The 16,221-nt window shown below is 45.6% G+C and overlaps 1 protein-coding gene across 1 annotated transcript in view; it reads left to right on the top strand.

Moving 5' to 3' along the window:
* jakmip3 (Janus kinase and microtubule interacting protein 3) overlaps positions 1-14,511 on the top strand; it is a gene marked incomplete at its 5' end in the record, with an annotated part of 69,788 nt that extends 55,277 nt beyond the window's left edge. Inside the window, 5 exons of the mRNA XM_084323080.1 lie at positions 1,515-1,592; positions 3,383-3,601; positions 4,288-4,353; positions 10,344-10,402; positions 14,276-14,511. Of these exons, the coding sequence (XP_084179206.1) occupies positions 1,515-1,592; positions 3,383-3,601; positions 4,288-4,353; positions 10,344-10,394 (414 nt within the window). The 3' untranslated portion in view covers positions 10,395-10,402; positions 14,276-14,511. The remainder of the gene's footprint in view (positions 1-1,514; positions 1,593-3,382; positions 3,602-4,287; positions 4,354-10,343; positions 10,403-14,275) is intronic.
* Between the last annotated feature and the right edge of the window lie 1,710 nt (positions 14,512-16,221).

The raw sequence follows: 16,221 nt of genomic DNA, 5'->3' as shown, positions 1-16,221 counted from the left end.
AGACAGACAGACAGACAGACAGACAGACAGACAGACAGACAGACAGACAGACAGACAGACAGACAGACAGACAGACAGACAGACAGACAGACAGACAGACAGACAGACAGACAGGCAACCAGATATATAGACAGATAGCCAAACAAACAAACAGACAGACAGACAGACAGACAGACAGACAGACAGACAGACAGACAGACAGACAGACAGACAGACAGACAGACAGACAGACAGACAGACAGACAGACAGACAGACAGACAGACAGGCAACCAGATATATAGACAGATAGACAAACAGACAGAGAGGCAACCAGATATATAGACAGATAGCCAAACAAACAAACAAACAGACAGGCAGACAGACAGACAGGCAACCAGATATATAGACAGATAGACAAACAAACAGACAGACAGGCAACCAGATATATAGACAGATAGCCAAACAAACAGACAGACAGACAGACAGACAGACAGGCAACCAGATATGACAGATAGACAAACAAACAGACAGACAGACAGACAGACAGACAGACAGACAGACAGGGGGGGTTGGGCGGGGGTACTAAGTATAGTAATGGTTTATTTGCATTGGGAAAGATACAGACACATTAGCTGGTTGAACAACATGTTGAAAGATAGAGAGAAAAAGAGAAAGAAAGAAAGAGAGGGGAGAAAGAGACAGGAGAGAGAGAAAGAGAGAAAGAAAGAAAGGCAGGGAGAATAAAGAGAAGAGAAAGAAAAAAGAGAAAAAGAGAGAAAGAAAGAAAGAAAGAAAGAAAGAAAGAAAGAAAGAAAGAAAGAAGAAAGAAAGAAAGAAAGAAAGAAAGAAGAAAGAAAGAAAGAGAGGGGAGAAAGAGAGAGAAAGAAAGAAAGAAAGAAAGAAATTTAGTGTATTTCTGTGAGAATGCGCATGGCGCACGCCTCCCGCGCCGCCTCGAATCCAACCAAAGCGGAAAGATAGCTTGCTGCCCGCGAGGCGCACGCCCGCTTGCAGCCAGTGTGCACAGCTCGCCCGTTAACATGGGAGCGGAAGTGAGGCGGCAGTCGCCCGTCCGTCCGTCCATGTTGAATCGCGTCTGGTGTGCCGGGGGCGTAAGACCCTGTCCCCTGTGTATGAATATTTTTGAAAACGTAAAAACTTTAACATTCAAAATGTGTATGGGGACACGGCAAACAACAACGAAGAAAGTAGATTGACAGTACATTGCTGCTTAGGGTTACAGTACATTGCTGCTTAGGTTTACAGTACATTGCTGCTTAGGTTTACAGTACTAAACACACCTAAACAAACCGGTCGCCCACGATTTTCCTGGTTCCTGGCACACACGCTCAATACATATAAAACAACAATTGCCATCTGCAAGTTGTGGTCTATTTTTCCAAAAGATGTTTCCAGTAACCTAAAATCCCATTTTTGTGTGAACGGGAAGCAAAAAACCTAAGAAAATAGGTTTTCAAAGATATTTATATATATGTGGACAAGGCCTTAAATCATGTGTGTTCATGTGTTTCAGGACCTGTTCAGTAAACAGAAGGGTTACCTGGATGAGGAGTTGGACTACAGGAAGCAGACCATGGATCACGCACACAAGGTTTTAACAATAATCCTAATATAACCCTAATATGACCGTAATATAACACTAACATAACCTTAATCTAATCATAATCTAACTCTAATCTGACACTAATATAACCCCAACCTAACCCCTATCTGATCCTAATCTCATCATAATCTAACCCTAATATGACCATAATCTAATTTGAACATAACCCTAATCTAATCATAAGCAAACCCTAATCGAACACTAATGTGACCCTAACCTAACCATATGGTGTCATGTCATAGTGAATCCTGGTATGGAACCTTCTGGCAGCCATTTTACCATTTTACCTGGTAGATTGTAAACCTGTAAGGATTTGAGTTATCTGCTTTTGCCACCTTTAATTTGAAATAAAACACCTTTTCCAAAAAAGTTAAATTGTAGTCTGTCTGTCTGTCTGTCTGTCTGTCTGTCTGTCTGTCTGTCTGTCTGTCTGTCTGTCTGTCTGTCTGTCTGTCTGTCTGTCTGTCTGTCTGTCTGTCTGTCTGTCTGTCTGTCTGTCTGTCTGTCTGTCTGTCTGTCTGTCTGTCTGTCTGTCTGTCTGTATATCTGTCTATCTATCTATCTATCTATCTATCTATCTATCTATCTATCTATCTATCAGACACATTAGCTGGTTGAACAACATGTTGAAAGATAGAGAGAAAAAGAGAAAGAAAGAAAGAGAGGGGGAGAAAGAGACAGGAGAGAGAGAAAGAGAGAAAGAAAGAAAGGCAGGGAGAATAAAGAGAGAGAAAAAAAGAGAAAAAGAGAGAAAGAAAGAAAGAAAGAAAGAAAGAAAGAAAGAAAGAAAGAAAGAAAGAAAGAAAGAAAGAAAGAAAGAAAGAAAGAAAGAAAGAAAGAAAGAAAGAAAGAAAGAAAGAAAGAAAGAAAGAAAGAAAGAGAGGGGGAGAAAGAGAGAGAAAGAAAGAAAGAAAGAAAGAAATTTAGTGTATTTCTGTGTGCACAGCTCCGCCCGTTAACATGGGAGCGGAAGTGAGGCGGCAGTCGCCCGTCCGTCCGTCCATGTTGAATCGCGTCTGGTGTGCCGGGGGCGTAAGACCCTGTCCCCTGTGTATGAATATTTTTGAAAACGTAAAAACTTTAACATTCAAAATGTGTATGGGGACACGGCAAACAACAACGAAGAAAGTAGATTGACACCATTTTACCTGGTAGATTGTAAACCTGTAAGGATTTGAGTTATCTGCTTTTGCCACCTTTAATTTGAAATAAAACACCTTTTCCAAAAAAGTTAAATTGTAGTCTGTCTGTCTGTCTGTCTGTCTGTCTGTCTGTCTGTCTGTCTGTCTGTCTGTCTGTCTGTCTGTCTGTCTGTCTGTCTGTCTGTCTGTCTGTCTGTCTGTCTGTCTGTCTGTCTGTCTGTCTGTCTGTCTGTCTGTATATCTGTCTATCTATCTATCTATCTATCTATCTATCTATCTATCTATCTATCTATCTATCTATCTATCTATCTATCTATCTATCTATCTATCTATCTATCTATCTATCTATCTATCTATCTATCTATCTATCTATCTATCTATCTATCTATCTATCTATCTATCTATCTATCTATCTATCTATCTATCTATCTATCTATCTGTCTATCTATCTATCTATATATCTATCTATCTGTCTGTCTATCAACTGATGGGTCAGATCTAGTCACATCTCAAAACATCACATCTTAATGTTCACATCTCATAACATCACATGCATCACTGGTCAAAACATGCAACAGCAATTATTCCCCTTCCAACTTTCTCTACCTCTCTGTCTCTCTCTCTATCTATCTCAAGAGAATATTGGAGTTGGAGGCCATGTTGTTTGATGCTCTCCAACATGACAAGGTTTCCCGGATGGAGGGTTTGAAGGAGGGAGGTCGTCTGACGGATGATGAGAGAGAGGATCTGCGGAGAGCCATGGATCAGTGGAAGAGAGCAGTGATGGTGGAGCTGAGAGAGAGAGACACGCAGATCCTGATAGAACGCATGGAGCTGTTACAGCATGCACAACAGGTACCCTCAGAGTACAACAGATACCCTCAGAGTACCCCCCCCCCACCACTGACCATCACTACCAGCCAGGTAGCTCTCCAGGATCAGCATGAACAAGGCCTGAGGAGGGTCCTGCATTGTCCCGGTGCCCAAGAAGGGATGCCCAAGTGCCCTCAATGACTATAGACCAGTCGCTCTGATGTCACACAGCTCAACATAGGCAAGACCAAGGAGATGGCGGTAGACCATCAGCAGAGGAAGAAGAAGCCCCCAACCCCCATCACCATCATGGTGGAAAACTACACGTTCTTGAGAGCTTATGAACAATAAACCGGACTGGACTAACTAGTGTCCTTAAGACTACCATTAATTTTGTATTATATTAGTATTACAGCTGACTAACTATTGTCCTTATGACTACTATTAATTTAGCATTAGTACTGACTAAATAGTATTGGCAAAATATAACAAAAAACAAAAACAATATAACATATTGTTAGATGGTATATGCTATTAATTGTTTATCTGTGTGTGTGTGTGTGTGTGTGTGTGTGCGTGCGTGTGTGTGTGTGTGTGTGTGTGTGTGTGCGTGCGTGCGTGCGTGCGTGCGTGCGTGCGTGCGTGCGTGCGTGCGTGCGTGCGTGCGTGCGTGCGTGCGTGCGTGCGTGTGTGTGTGTGCGTGCGTGTGTGTGCTTTTTCTAATCTAGAGGAACAAGGAGTTGGAGGCATGGATAGAAGCACAGAAACGACAGATCAAAGAACTGGAAGAGAAGGTAATAAAATGAGAGAGAGTGAAATAAGAGAGTGAAATAAGAGAAAGAGCTAAATAATGTAGGTGAGAAATAGCTGAAGGCTTCTGATTCTATTGTGCACAATGGTCTATTTTACAAAGTTATTGAAAAACACATGACATATATGACTTTTCTCCCAGATGCATGGAGTGAGACAGGGCTGCTGTGAGTCCAACTCTGTCCAACTCTGTTCAACATCTATATTAACACTAGGACAGCTGGGCTTGTCACATGACTGTTTTAGAATTTTTTAATTCTTATAACTTGAAATAAAAAAAGAGATACAAGATAGAATTCCTCCACGACCTTTCCTAAAAATGTGTATAAAATATACTTTTGTACAGTAAAACTGAAATTATCTCTCTCCCCCTCTCACACAGTACATAGGTGAGAGGTTATTTTAAGTGTCGGGGACAGACACATACACATTGTATTTACCATTTATACACATACATACAAGAAACGCATGTCAGTAATTAGAATGTACTCAGAAATGTTTGTCTGAAGAAGTCTGTCACCAAAATGTAATGTATTAAAAAATTTATATGAACTGGTATGACTGAATGTTTGTAAGTTTTTACAATACATTTTAACCAAGCAGTAAATTAACTGAGAGATAATAGGAGAATAGGAAACGGATGACATCCAAATGCAGTTATATTATCGTACTTGGCCATCGAGATATACCTCATCTCATGTACCTACTGTACACCATCAACGAAAAACAAATACACCCATCACCTGCCGGGCCCCGCCCTTATAGAGGCGTACTCTATAAGATACTAGGCATGGTCACCAAACACCCTTCCTCTATTTCGTTTCCATCATAGCGGTCGCAAAGCGCCCTCTGTAACTAGTGCTATGAAAAGATTAGAGAAATTGCGTAATGTTGAATGTTTACCGGAGGTTTGCTTACCCCTGGAATCTTCGGGGCATGTTTCAGCGACACGTCTGGCCTATTCTGATGTTTCCTCGTCTGGTGGCAGCAGATCAAGGAGCAGCGTGCAATGTTTGGCTATCGAGCCGGCTTGTACACAGGTAGGCCCTGTGTCATCAGGCATTGATGTTGGTGTTAGTAATGCTGTGGAGTGTGTTTCGGCGCCAGGGGCAGGGTGGCTTGGTGAACGTTCCACTGCAGTGGACGATTTCCTGGCTATCCTGGAGCATGCTGCAAACACTAATGCTACTAATGCTACTGCTAATGCTAATGCTAATGCTGAAATGGGTCGTTGTTCTAATATTCCCCGCCGCGGGACGTTGCCGTCTTTCCCTCCTCTTGCCCGGTTCATTGATGAAGGTCAGTCGGTTGCTAATGTGGGGGGTTTCGCTGAGTCTTATTTACCTTTTTTACGGGTAAAAGGGCTAACAACAGGGTGCAGGCCGGGTGTACCGTGGCTAAGTAGCCAGGTAGCTTTGATCCTGTGCCCCGGCGGGGATGAACGATGTCCCACCCGGCCGATGCTTGAGAGCGAATCGGCTCGGAGGGTGGCAGTATGGACGGATGAGTGGTATACTGCTGCAGGATGGTTTGTAGCGGCGGCCAGTGTTATGGCTCAGCTGGCTATTTTCCTATCCACATTGGCGTCGGGTAGTGGGGCTATGGGTCCAGCCGACATTATAAACATGTTGCATGTTTGTGGTGTTATAGAGATCTTGACTCAGTCGCAAGCTATAACTGCGGGGAGGATTAGGATGCTATCAACGTTTGTTATTAGGCATGTCTGGTTGGAGCACTCTCCTCTTGGGGAAGAGGATAGGTTTTCTCTCCTCACGACTCCTTTTTCCACGGAAGGACTTTTTGGTCGTTCTGTGGAGGCGCAGGCGGTTGTTAATCTGGGTCCCACACCGCCTCACGCTGTGCAGCCAGAGGTTGGAGCACGGCCTCGTCAACGACTGTGGCGAGGCCCTCGACAGGCGGCCATGTTTCCCCCGCCAGTGGTACCCTGGGCGGAGAGTCAACGGGGATCCACAAGGCCGACAGCCTTGGCGGCCGAGGGATCGGCCATTTTGGGTGTATTCGGCTTGGATAAAACAAGCCGTCGTCATTCTGCCGCGAGCAGCCCGCTCCCCGTTCAATACTCTCTCCGTTACCCACGGAAGAGGGGCTCTGATCGTTTTCCTTTGGCTGCGGGCCGCAAACCTTCTTTGAAGCGCATGCGGCCCCACTTTTCACTTCTCATGGGGACAGGGGCTGACACCCAGTTGATGGCTGAGCCTGGGTCTGTCCGTGAGAATGTTGTGCTGTCGCGTGGCTCCTGCACCACACGTTGTGTGATGGGTGAGCCTGGTGTTACGGCTGCCACTAGCTACAGTGGTCAGCAGGGGGACTCGAGGCCTCTTCTGTTGAATGCACAGCAAGGGTTACCCCGGCCTCGCCTTCGCCAGGCGGGGTGTCATGCTGACGCCTCCCACTCCTGTGAGAGCGGCAGTGGTCTGCAAAGAAGAGGCGAGCGTGATTTGGGTGATAGCAATATCACTGCAGGGCTACGGCGTGTAGGAGCCCATAGGGTCCTCATGCCTTGCGTGTCTAGCTGTAGAACAACTCCTCAGCATGCGCTAGAGGGGTGTTCAGGGGGGGGGGGGGGGTGTGTCAACCAGTTTGATGGCAGCTTCTCCCGTATCAAACCGGCCCTTTCTGTCGGGGTCCCCCCTTGGGTGCATCGCACAGCGGGAGGGACCGGGCCAACTATCTCCTGTTCCTTGCGGCCCAGCGTCAGTTGACGGCGGGTGCGCTGTGGGATTATTTTCACATATGGCGACAAGAATGCCGTTTGGAGGGGTGGATAGAGAGAACGTTGAGGCGGGGGCTTGTTTTGCAGTTCGCACAACCCCACCCTCCGTTCTCAGGTTTGGTGCCGACCCTATTGTCAGGGTCGGAAGCAGTGACAGCCCTGGCCGACGAGATCCAATCTCTGTTGGCGAAGCAGGCCGTAGTCGTGGTCCCGAGAGAGGACGCGATGTCAGGCGTCTACTCCCGTTATTTTCTGGTACCCAAGAAAAAGGGGGGGGTCAGACCTATACTGGATCTGTCCGCGTTCAATCGTATGATTGTAGCGAGACCGTTCAGGATGTTGACCGTCAAACTCCTGCTGCTTGCTGTCAGAAGGGGAGACTGGTTCACCTCCATAGACCTGAAGGATGCGTATTTTCACATCCCGATTTTCCCTCCTCACAGGAAGTTCCTGCGGTTCCTGTTTCAGGGCGTAGCGTACGAGTACCAGAGGTTGCCGTTCGGCTATTCTCTGGCTCCCCGCACATTCACCAAGTGCGTAGCGACTGCGCTGGAGCCTCTACGTCGTCGGGGAATACGGGTTCTATTCTATCTCGACGACATTCTACTCCTCAGCCGGTCGGAGGAGGTTGCCAGGTCTCATACCAGGCTGGTGGTGGAATTCCTCACCAGGCTGGGTTTTGCTGTGAACTGGAAGAAGAGTACACCTCTTCCCAGTCAACAGGTGGAGTACTTGGGCTTGACGCTGAGGTCAAGGCCCATGATTGTAACCCTCTCGGAGCAGCGGAGTGTGTCTATCCTTCACGCGCTCGGGGGTTTCCGTCTGGGAGGGACGGTCACGGCGCTGCAAGTGATGCGCCTGCTCGGTATGATGGCATCTGCTCACACGCTGGTTCCTCTTGGCCTCCTCTTCATGAGGAGGATACAGAGGTGGTTTTTCTCTATGGGAATAGATCCGGTGAGGGACAAATGGAAACGGTTGACGGTTCCTTTGTCGATATGGGGAGATCTCGCCCATTGGAGGAGGCTGGGTATCCTCACCATTGGGGTCCCCATGGGCAGCAGGCGCTCACATGTCACGGTCTTCACCGACGCCTCTCTCACGGGTTGGGGAGGTATGTGTCGGACCAACGCAGTGGGGGGCAGCTGGACGAAGGTCCATGCTGGCCCGTCTACCCTGCACATCAATGTGTTGGAATTGAAGGCGGTCCTCCTGGTCCTCAAACGGTTCGACCACCTGGTGGTAGGCGAGCACGTTCTGGTCAGAACGGACAGTATGACGGCAGCGGCGTATATCAACAGGCAGGGTGGGACTCGTTCCATCCTCCTGCACCGGGCGGCAGTCGTACTTTGGCTATGGGCATCTTGCAGGCTGCGCAGTCTGAGTGCGCTCCACATCCCTGGTGCAGAGAATGTGGGCGCGGATATGATGTCTCGGGGTGGTCCTCGTTACGACGAGTGGGAACTCCGCCACGATATAGTCAGGCAGATCTGGGATCGCTTCGGGGAGGCCTCGGTGGATCTGTTTGCGAGCCGACGTTCTCACAAGTGCCCCTTGTGGTTCTCGGTCAGTCGAGCAGATCATCCCCCCTTGGGGGTGGATGCCTTCTCGATCTTTCCATGGCCGCCCGGTCTTCTGTACGCCTTTCCTCCTGTACAGCTGTTGAGTCAGCTGTTGGAGCGGATACGGAGGGAGCGCAGGACGGTGATCCTGGTCGCACCGGACCGGGGCACGGCAGTGTGGTTCCCGGTCTTGATCCAGCTACTGGTCGCTCCGCCTTGGGTTATTCCTTGGTCGGCGACGGCCCTCTCTCAGCAACATGGGTCGCTGTTTCAGTACCCGGTGTTGGGACAACGCCTGATGGTGTGGCTGGTGGGAGGGTAAGTCTGGAGAGGATGGACCCTTCTGTGGTTGATACCATCCGGAATGCGCATGCTCCCTCCACTGTCGCGCTTTACGCGGGCAGATGGCGTATGTTCCAAGAGTGGTGTAAGGCGGGGGGCCGGGACCCAGTCTCCTGCCCCCTGGATGCTGTCCTTGGTTACCTCCAGTCTCTCCTTGATAGACTGTCGGCTTCGACGGTGAGGGTATATGCAGCAGCTATATCCTCCTATCATGAGGGATTTGAGGGGGATGTCTTGTTCAGCCACCCTCTTGTGAAGCGTTTCCTGCTTGGCGCTTGACGCGTTAAGCCGGTGCAACGCTCTTTGGCTCCGAGTTGGGATCTTCAATTGGTCCTCGGTCGGTTGTCCTTGGCCCCGTTTGAGCCGCTTGAGCAAGCGCCGTTGGGACGGCTGTCATTCAAGGCCGCGTTCTTGCTGGCTGTCACCTCCGCTAAACGCGTGGGTGAGCTCTGTGCTCTTTCGGTACGACCAGAGTGCCTGTCTTTTCGTTCCGATTGCGGTGCCACTCTGCGGCCTAATCCTGCTTTCGTGCCTAAAAATATCCGGAGTTCCTTCCGCTCCAGGGATATTGTGGTTCAGGCGTTTCATCCGCCTCCTCACGCTAGTGAGTTAGATGCGGGCCTTCACATGTCATGTCCGGTCCGTGCTTTGGGAATTTACCTCAGCCGTACTCAGGACCTCAGGGTTACCGATCAGCTTTTTGTCTGTCACGGTGGTTCTCGTGCCGGTAAGGAAGGATGGGGTGACGGGACTCCCCAACCCCTTGATGTGGGCTTACGGGTCCTCAGGGGGTGCATCTGTCGGGCCTCGCGTCCGCTCTACCCCATATCTCGGAATGGCTTAAGAGCGGGACGCGATGGCCAAGTACGATAATATAACGACAGGTTATGTATATAACCTAGTTATATGAGTACTGGCTAAGCGTCCCGCTCTTAAGCGGCCCTGAGTTCCCTTGAGGAATCTTTTCCTGGAAACAGGGTTTTTTTTTTGCGAGGAAGAGTGTTTGGTGACCATGCCTAGTATCTTATAGAGTACGCCTCTATAGGGGCGGGGCCCGGCAGGTGATGGGTGTATTTGTTTTTCGTTGATGGTGTACAGTAGGTACATGAGATGAGGTATATCTCGGAATGGCTTAAGAGCGGGACGCTTAGCTAGTACTCATATAACTAGGTTATATACATAACCTGTCGTAAATGATATGTAGTGATATGATCACAGTAGTACTATTAGTGATATCATATCTAGAATGGTCTCTTTATATACTGTATAATACATACACACACATATATAAATAGTATACATATGTTTAACTGACTTCCATTTTGTTCTTTTTCAGTTTCTATTTTTGTTTTTATTCTTCTCGTTGGCCTTCATCCTCTGGTCATAACAGGCCTGGTGAGTATCTTTACATAAACCTATTACTACAACCCTTCTATGTTTACATAACTATATGACTACAACCATTTTGCTTACATAACCCTATTACTACAACCATTTTATATTTAAATAACCATATTACTACAACACTTTTATCTTTAAATATTACTACACATACTACAACCCTCTTATGTTTAAATATTACTACAACCCGCGGCTGGGTGGCGCAGCGGAGATTGCGCTCATCACCAATGCAAGAGACTCCGGTCTCGAATCCGGGTGTCAGCATTGCCTCCGGCTTGGGCCGGCCGTCATACTGACTCAATTGGCAGAGTCAGCGGGTGGAAGTCGATGGGTGGTAATCTGGACGTTGTGGACAGCGACTCCTACAGGTCGGTTGGGAGACGCCTGCACAGCAGAGACAGGAAATAGCGGGGGTAGTGTGAGCCTCCCACACGTTACACCTCGCCGATGAGAGTCCGCACTGGCAGGTGAAAAGATGTGACAGGCTGCCTCCTCGTGTACTGGAGGGGACACGTGATGCAAGGCTTCTATCCTCCCTACAACCAACGACCAGTGGGGGGCATATGCGAGCAACATTCAAGACAGGGGAGGGGAGAATTGGAAACACGAAATTGGGATGGGAGAAAAAATAGAAAATAAGTAGAAAAAGTGGATACAAAAAAGAAATATTACTACAACCCTTTTTACCTTTTTTATCTTTAAATTAATTAATTCATCCTCTATTTCATTATCAGGGATACATTGAGGGTGGGCAATCATTTGTAATGATTCCAAGATTACATTAAGAAATAATAAAACATAATACAATAGGGCAGTGGACTGAGAGCGGGGGATGCAAACAGGCTGGAAAAGCTGGTCAGGAAAGCCAGTAAGTAAGTAACCCATGGACATGAACAACCCCTCCCACCCACTATACACAGATTTGGTCAATTCAGTGTAGCACGTTCAGTGTAGACTCAGACTCCCAAGATGCAGCACTGAGTACTGTATACATTCCTGCACATTTCACAGTACATTTTTATTGTATATTACTGTATATTTTGGACCATATATTTTAGAATGTATATATATTTTAGAATGTATATCTCTGACTGTATACTCTTATTCTTATTTTAGATTTTTAGATCTGTGGTGCTGAATTAAGTACTTCTATTCTATTCTATCTATTACTGGTGATATATATGATTTTCACCATTGCATCGAGGTGAACACACCGTGAAAAGGTGTTTGTAAATGGCCAAAATGTTCTGGCTGTATCGGCAGCATTACCGGGGGCCTGAATGGAGCCATCACTGGGATCAATACCACACAGATACTGAGGTTTGTAGTTGGGGATACTTGCCAATGGGCGAACTATACCAGGAGTTGGAAATGCTAGTCAAGTAGCACCTTTTGGATGATGCTGTGAGTCGATCAGCTTTGAGAACATGATAAAAAGGAGAAACCGGGTAATCAGTGACCTCAGCCAGAGGAGTAAAGCAGTTGAAGAGCTAAGGAGAGTCATCTTCCCCCTTGGGGTCAAAGGGAGGAAGAGAAAGCTTCCTCCCGCCTTTCACGCGTGATTTCTTTCCGTAGCCTCCGACGCCCTTTGATTGCAGCGAAGAAGAAAAAGACGCTCTCCGATTGGCTAACCCTAACTCTAAGCATAACCACGTCGAAAGAATGCCTAAGCATAACCACTTCGAAAGAGGGCCTAAGCATAACCACTTCGAAAGAATGCCTAAGCATAACCACTTCGAAAGAATGCCTAAGCATAACCACTTCGAAAGAGGGCCTAAGCATAACCACTTCGAAAGAATGCAGAGAATATACAAGGCGGAAGAGACCCTTTGGAGCTAAACCAGTCAGAGAGGGTCTTTTCTTCTTCGCTGTACACGGCCTAGCCAATCAGAGAGCGTAGTCCGAAACAGAGGCTACGGAAAAAAATTCATCTTTCACCACCACTGCCCAGGATTAACAGGCAGGAGCAGGGCTAATGCCACCCCCTTGTGGCGTGGATGCGAAAACAAGCAAAAAGAGAGCTTTGTTTGTAGCCCCTTTCGGGACTGTAAATCACGGCAACATTGTTGGACGCGCTAATCGCTCCGTGAATACACAGTCCCTTCTACGACCATTGAAAAATCTCACAATTAAGTCTGTCACGCTGGTCGGAAACAAAACGCTCATCGTACAAGTGTCGCAGAGACATTTGAAAGGTACTCACAGTTGCACGAGGGTTTCTGATTTCTGCAAAAAAAATGCAGAAGAAGAAAGGCAGCCATTTTGAAGGAAAGCAGTAGCTTTCTGAAGTAGTTGCTGATTCTTTGGGAGGATACTTCAGTCAGATGGACATAGAGGTAGGATCACCAAAGTAGGTAAGGATATTGACCCAGGATATCCTTCCAGCAACATTAGCTGACCATTTAAATCACAGACTCGCAGTTTGTGCCAGCAGGTAAATGGTGTATATTGACAATATGTTGCACGCAGTCAGGCTAGTGAGATAGACTGGCCTGGCTGTGGTGATCCAGCTCTTGATGTTGGTATAGCTTGGTTCCCAGCTAACCAACAACAGGCAATAACGTTGTAATACGTCCACTAATCCATCTGTAATCTGAGGTTGGGCAGGAATGTAATCGGTTGGTTAAAAACGTGCTGCAAGTACTGCAAGATCAGTTCATAGAACAGATAGTTAGGCCCAGTAGTTAAACACTTTTAATCCCTATCTGATCGGATCAGGATTTTGGGTAGTTCAAAACCAAAAAACAGGATTAGGATTAAGATCAGGAAATCAAATCCAAGCTTTAATCTGGATAAAATCTTCAAAACGGGTAGTTCAAACCGACAACACAGGATTGGGATCAGTTTGATCCCAAAAATAGGGATTATCTTGATCCTACCAGAGGGGTGAATTTCCAGTGCATTACCAGAGCAAAATGTACTATACAATTTATTAAAAAATATGTTACAATATAAATAAGGAAAAGTTTGTTAACTGAAATACTACAAAATGTTTTGCCTTCATGGCAAATCTATTTTATTTTATTTAATTTCTTTTGGTCATATTTGTGGTGGCCTATTTTGTTGACATAAATGTGTATTCTCATAAAAGTATCACAACAAAGATTGTCAATTTAGACATTTTAAAGAAAAAATATCTTCAACAAAATAAATCCATCATCTGTCATCACCTTCAGCAAACTGAAACCTCACTTCGAATTCAGCTCCTCAAAGCACGCATTTGAATGAATGAATGTTTTTTTGTTGTTACCCTAGTGGGAGTATTTTTCCATAATTCTATTATGATTTTATGTCCTTTATGTATTTAAAAATATAATAAATTTGTTTAGATGTCTCTGCAATGTGGTCTCTTGTCTTCCTTGTATTATTTTTCATATCCAAAGATGGAGATCGGTATGATTAAAGCAAGCACTGATATTCAGGATCTTGAAAAGTCGGAATCTGGATCAGGGTGATCCTATCCTGAATTGCTTTTTAAATACCGGGACAAAATCTGGCCGAGTTGTCTGATCCTGGATAACAAAAAATGGGATTTCAAAATCTGATCAGATCTGATTGAGATTAAATGTTTTTAACCACTGCGCCCAGATGACATCATAAGATTACAAAAAATAACCCTATTACTACAACCCTTTTAACTTTAAATAACCCTATTACACAGTATCTTTACATAACCATATTACTCTCTACCCTCTCACTCTCTGCCTCCTGTCTCTGTTCCCTGTCTCCTGTCTCTCTATCCCCTGTCTCTTTCCCCTCAATCGCTGTCTCCTGTCTCTCTGTCCCCTCACTATGTCTCTCTATTTCCTGTCCCTCTGTCCATTCACTCTCTTTCTCCGGTCTCTTTGTCTCCTGTTTTGTCAGCAGGCTTTCAGTCCAGGATGTAGTCAGTCCCATCCCAGCTGCCTTTGGGTCCAGTGGGGATCGAGTTTACATCACAGCCAGTGCTAGAGAGCCAGAGAGTCTCCAGAAGCAGACAGGTATCCAGATACCCTGGATACCTCTAATCCTAAACCTAACCTGCCCCCACATGGATTGACAGCAGAATAAACATTATCACCAGGCAGTTCAGCGGAGGGTGGCCTGGATTCACTGCTACAGAGTCAAGAACTTCCCAGTACATTATCCTGTGGGAAGCAGGCAGCCTCAGTGCTATGACATCATCAAGAACTCCATTGAGTTGCTGCAAGGAGGGACAGGCTCAATGTTATTTTGACTGACAGTCACATGACACCTCCATGGAAACTGGAGGAAGAGTTTCTCTTCACAGGAGTGGTTAACTAAGGCCCTGTGTCCACCAAGCAACTTCTCTATAGTTAACACCCGTCCTGTCTTAGCTGTACCTTTGTTTTAGCAAGCAGCTCTTCTGTTTTAGCTAATAGTACCTCTGTTTTAGCTGCCGTAACAGCTCTTCTGTTTGAGCTAACAGCCCTACTATTCTGGCTAACAACCCTTATGTTGTAGCTAGCAGTATATGTCTTAGCTAACAGTTCTTCTGTTTTAGTAAATACTACTTCTGTTTAGCTAGCAGCTCTTCTATTTTAGCTATCAGTTATTCTGTTTTAGTTAACAGCCCTTCTAGCTAACAGTCCTGTTTTAGCTAACAGTCTATGTCTTAGCTAAAAGCCCTCCTGTCTTAGTTAATAGTACTTATGTTTTAGCTAACAGTGCTTCTGTTTTAGCTAGCAGTTCTTATGTTATAGCTAGCAGCTCTTCTGTTTTAGCTCACAGCCTCTTTCTTAGCAAATGGTACTTCTAGCTAACAGTCTTTCTCTAGCTACAGGCACTGAAAACCAGGTGAAAATAGGACTCTGGTGGTGGAGGTTGATGTATAAGCCTACTACAGCTAGCAAACTACTGCTTCTACATTGGACAGCTCACATAGTTAACAGTTCAACAAAATATCTATGGTGGACACACAGCCTAAGTTAACCTGCTAAGCTAACGTTAACTAGCTGAATAATGATGATCATGATGGTGCTGAATTTCACACAGACTTCAGATAGAAGCCTTAACTTTTCTTGGAATTTTAAGACACTGAAGAATATTTTAATCACGGATCCACCCACATCCTGAAAAATCATCTTTCTAGAGCAAAGCTCTTACGTAACTTTCACACCTGGCTTGTTTAATCCAGTTGAATAAAACTCTGGATTGTTTTACCCCGTTATTCAGTTCATATGGGGAGGTGAGAACACCAATAGAACTTGGGACTACACCAAACAGACATTCCCTATTCCACCTGTGGGAGGTGGTCTCGCTCTGCTTCCAAGTGAAGTTGCTTCTGTTGTGGTCCATTTGAGGTGAGAACACAATCAGAGAGAAGGAAGGAACATAGTCAAAGAAATCATCCATTTTGTGAAGCTGGTCAGTTTTTGTTGGAAATGTCCAAAAGGGCCAAATAATGTAATCTTAATAAACAAACAAACATTAGATCACATGCATAATTAAGGAAACAGTAAACAGTAAATACTTAATCACCCTCACTGAATTGGGCAGCCTAAACTGTATTTTGTAACATGTCTGCAAGCCAAAGTGGAAATGACAAGATGCTCTTTGTTCAAGTATGTTTGTTAGGATTACATATTTTGTAAAATAAATGACAGGCATGCATGGTCACGTGGCTTTATTTATAAAGTATGGTTCATTCTTCAATTGGCTATATGAAACTAAACAAACCCAATGAATACCTGCAACAAAATTAACTATTTAAATTCTGATTCAAACAAATTCTATTTCTAACAAAAACTTTTTTTTAATTTTTTTTAAGTTAAAGTGCCCTGAAAGAATTTAGCCACTGGCAACCATATTGG

The sequence above is a fragment of the Notolepis coatsorum genome (assembly GCF_963971535.1).
Source record: "Notolepis coatsorum genome assembly, chromosome: 10".
Classification (NCBI taxonomy): domain Eukaryota; kingdom Metazoa; phylum Chordata; class Actinopteri; order Aulopiformes; family Paralepididae; genus Notolepis; species Notolepis coatsorum.
Note: the sequence above shows the minus strand (reverse complement) of the source record. Positions and strands in the feature narration are given on the sequence as shown.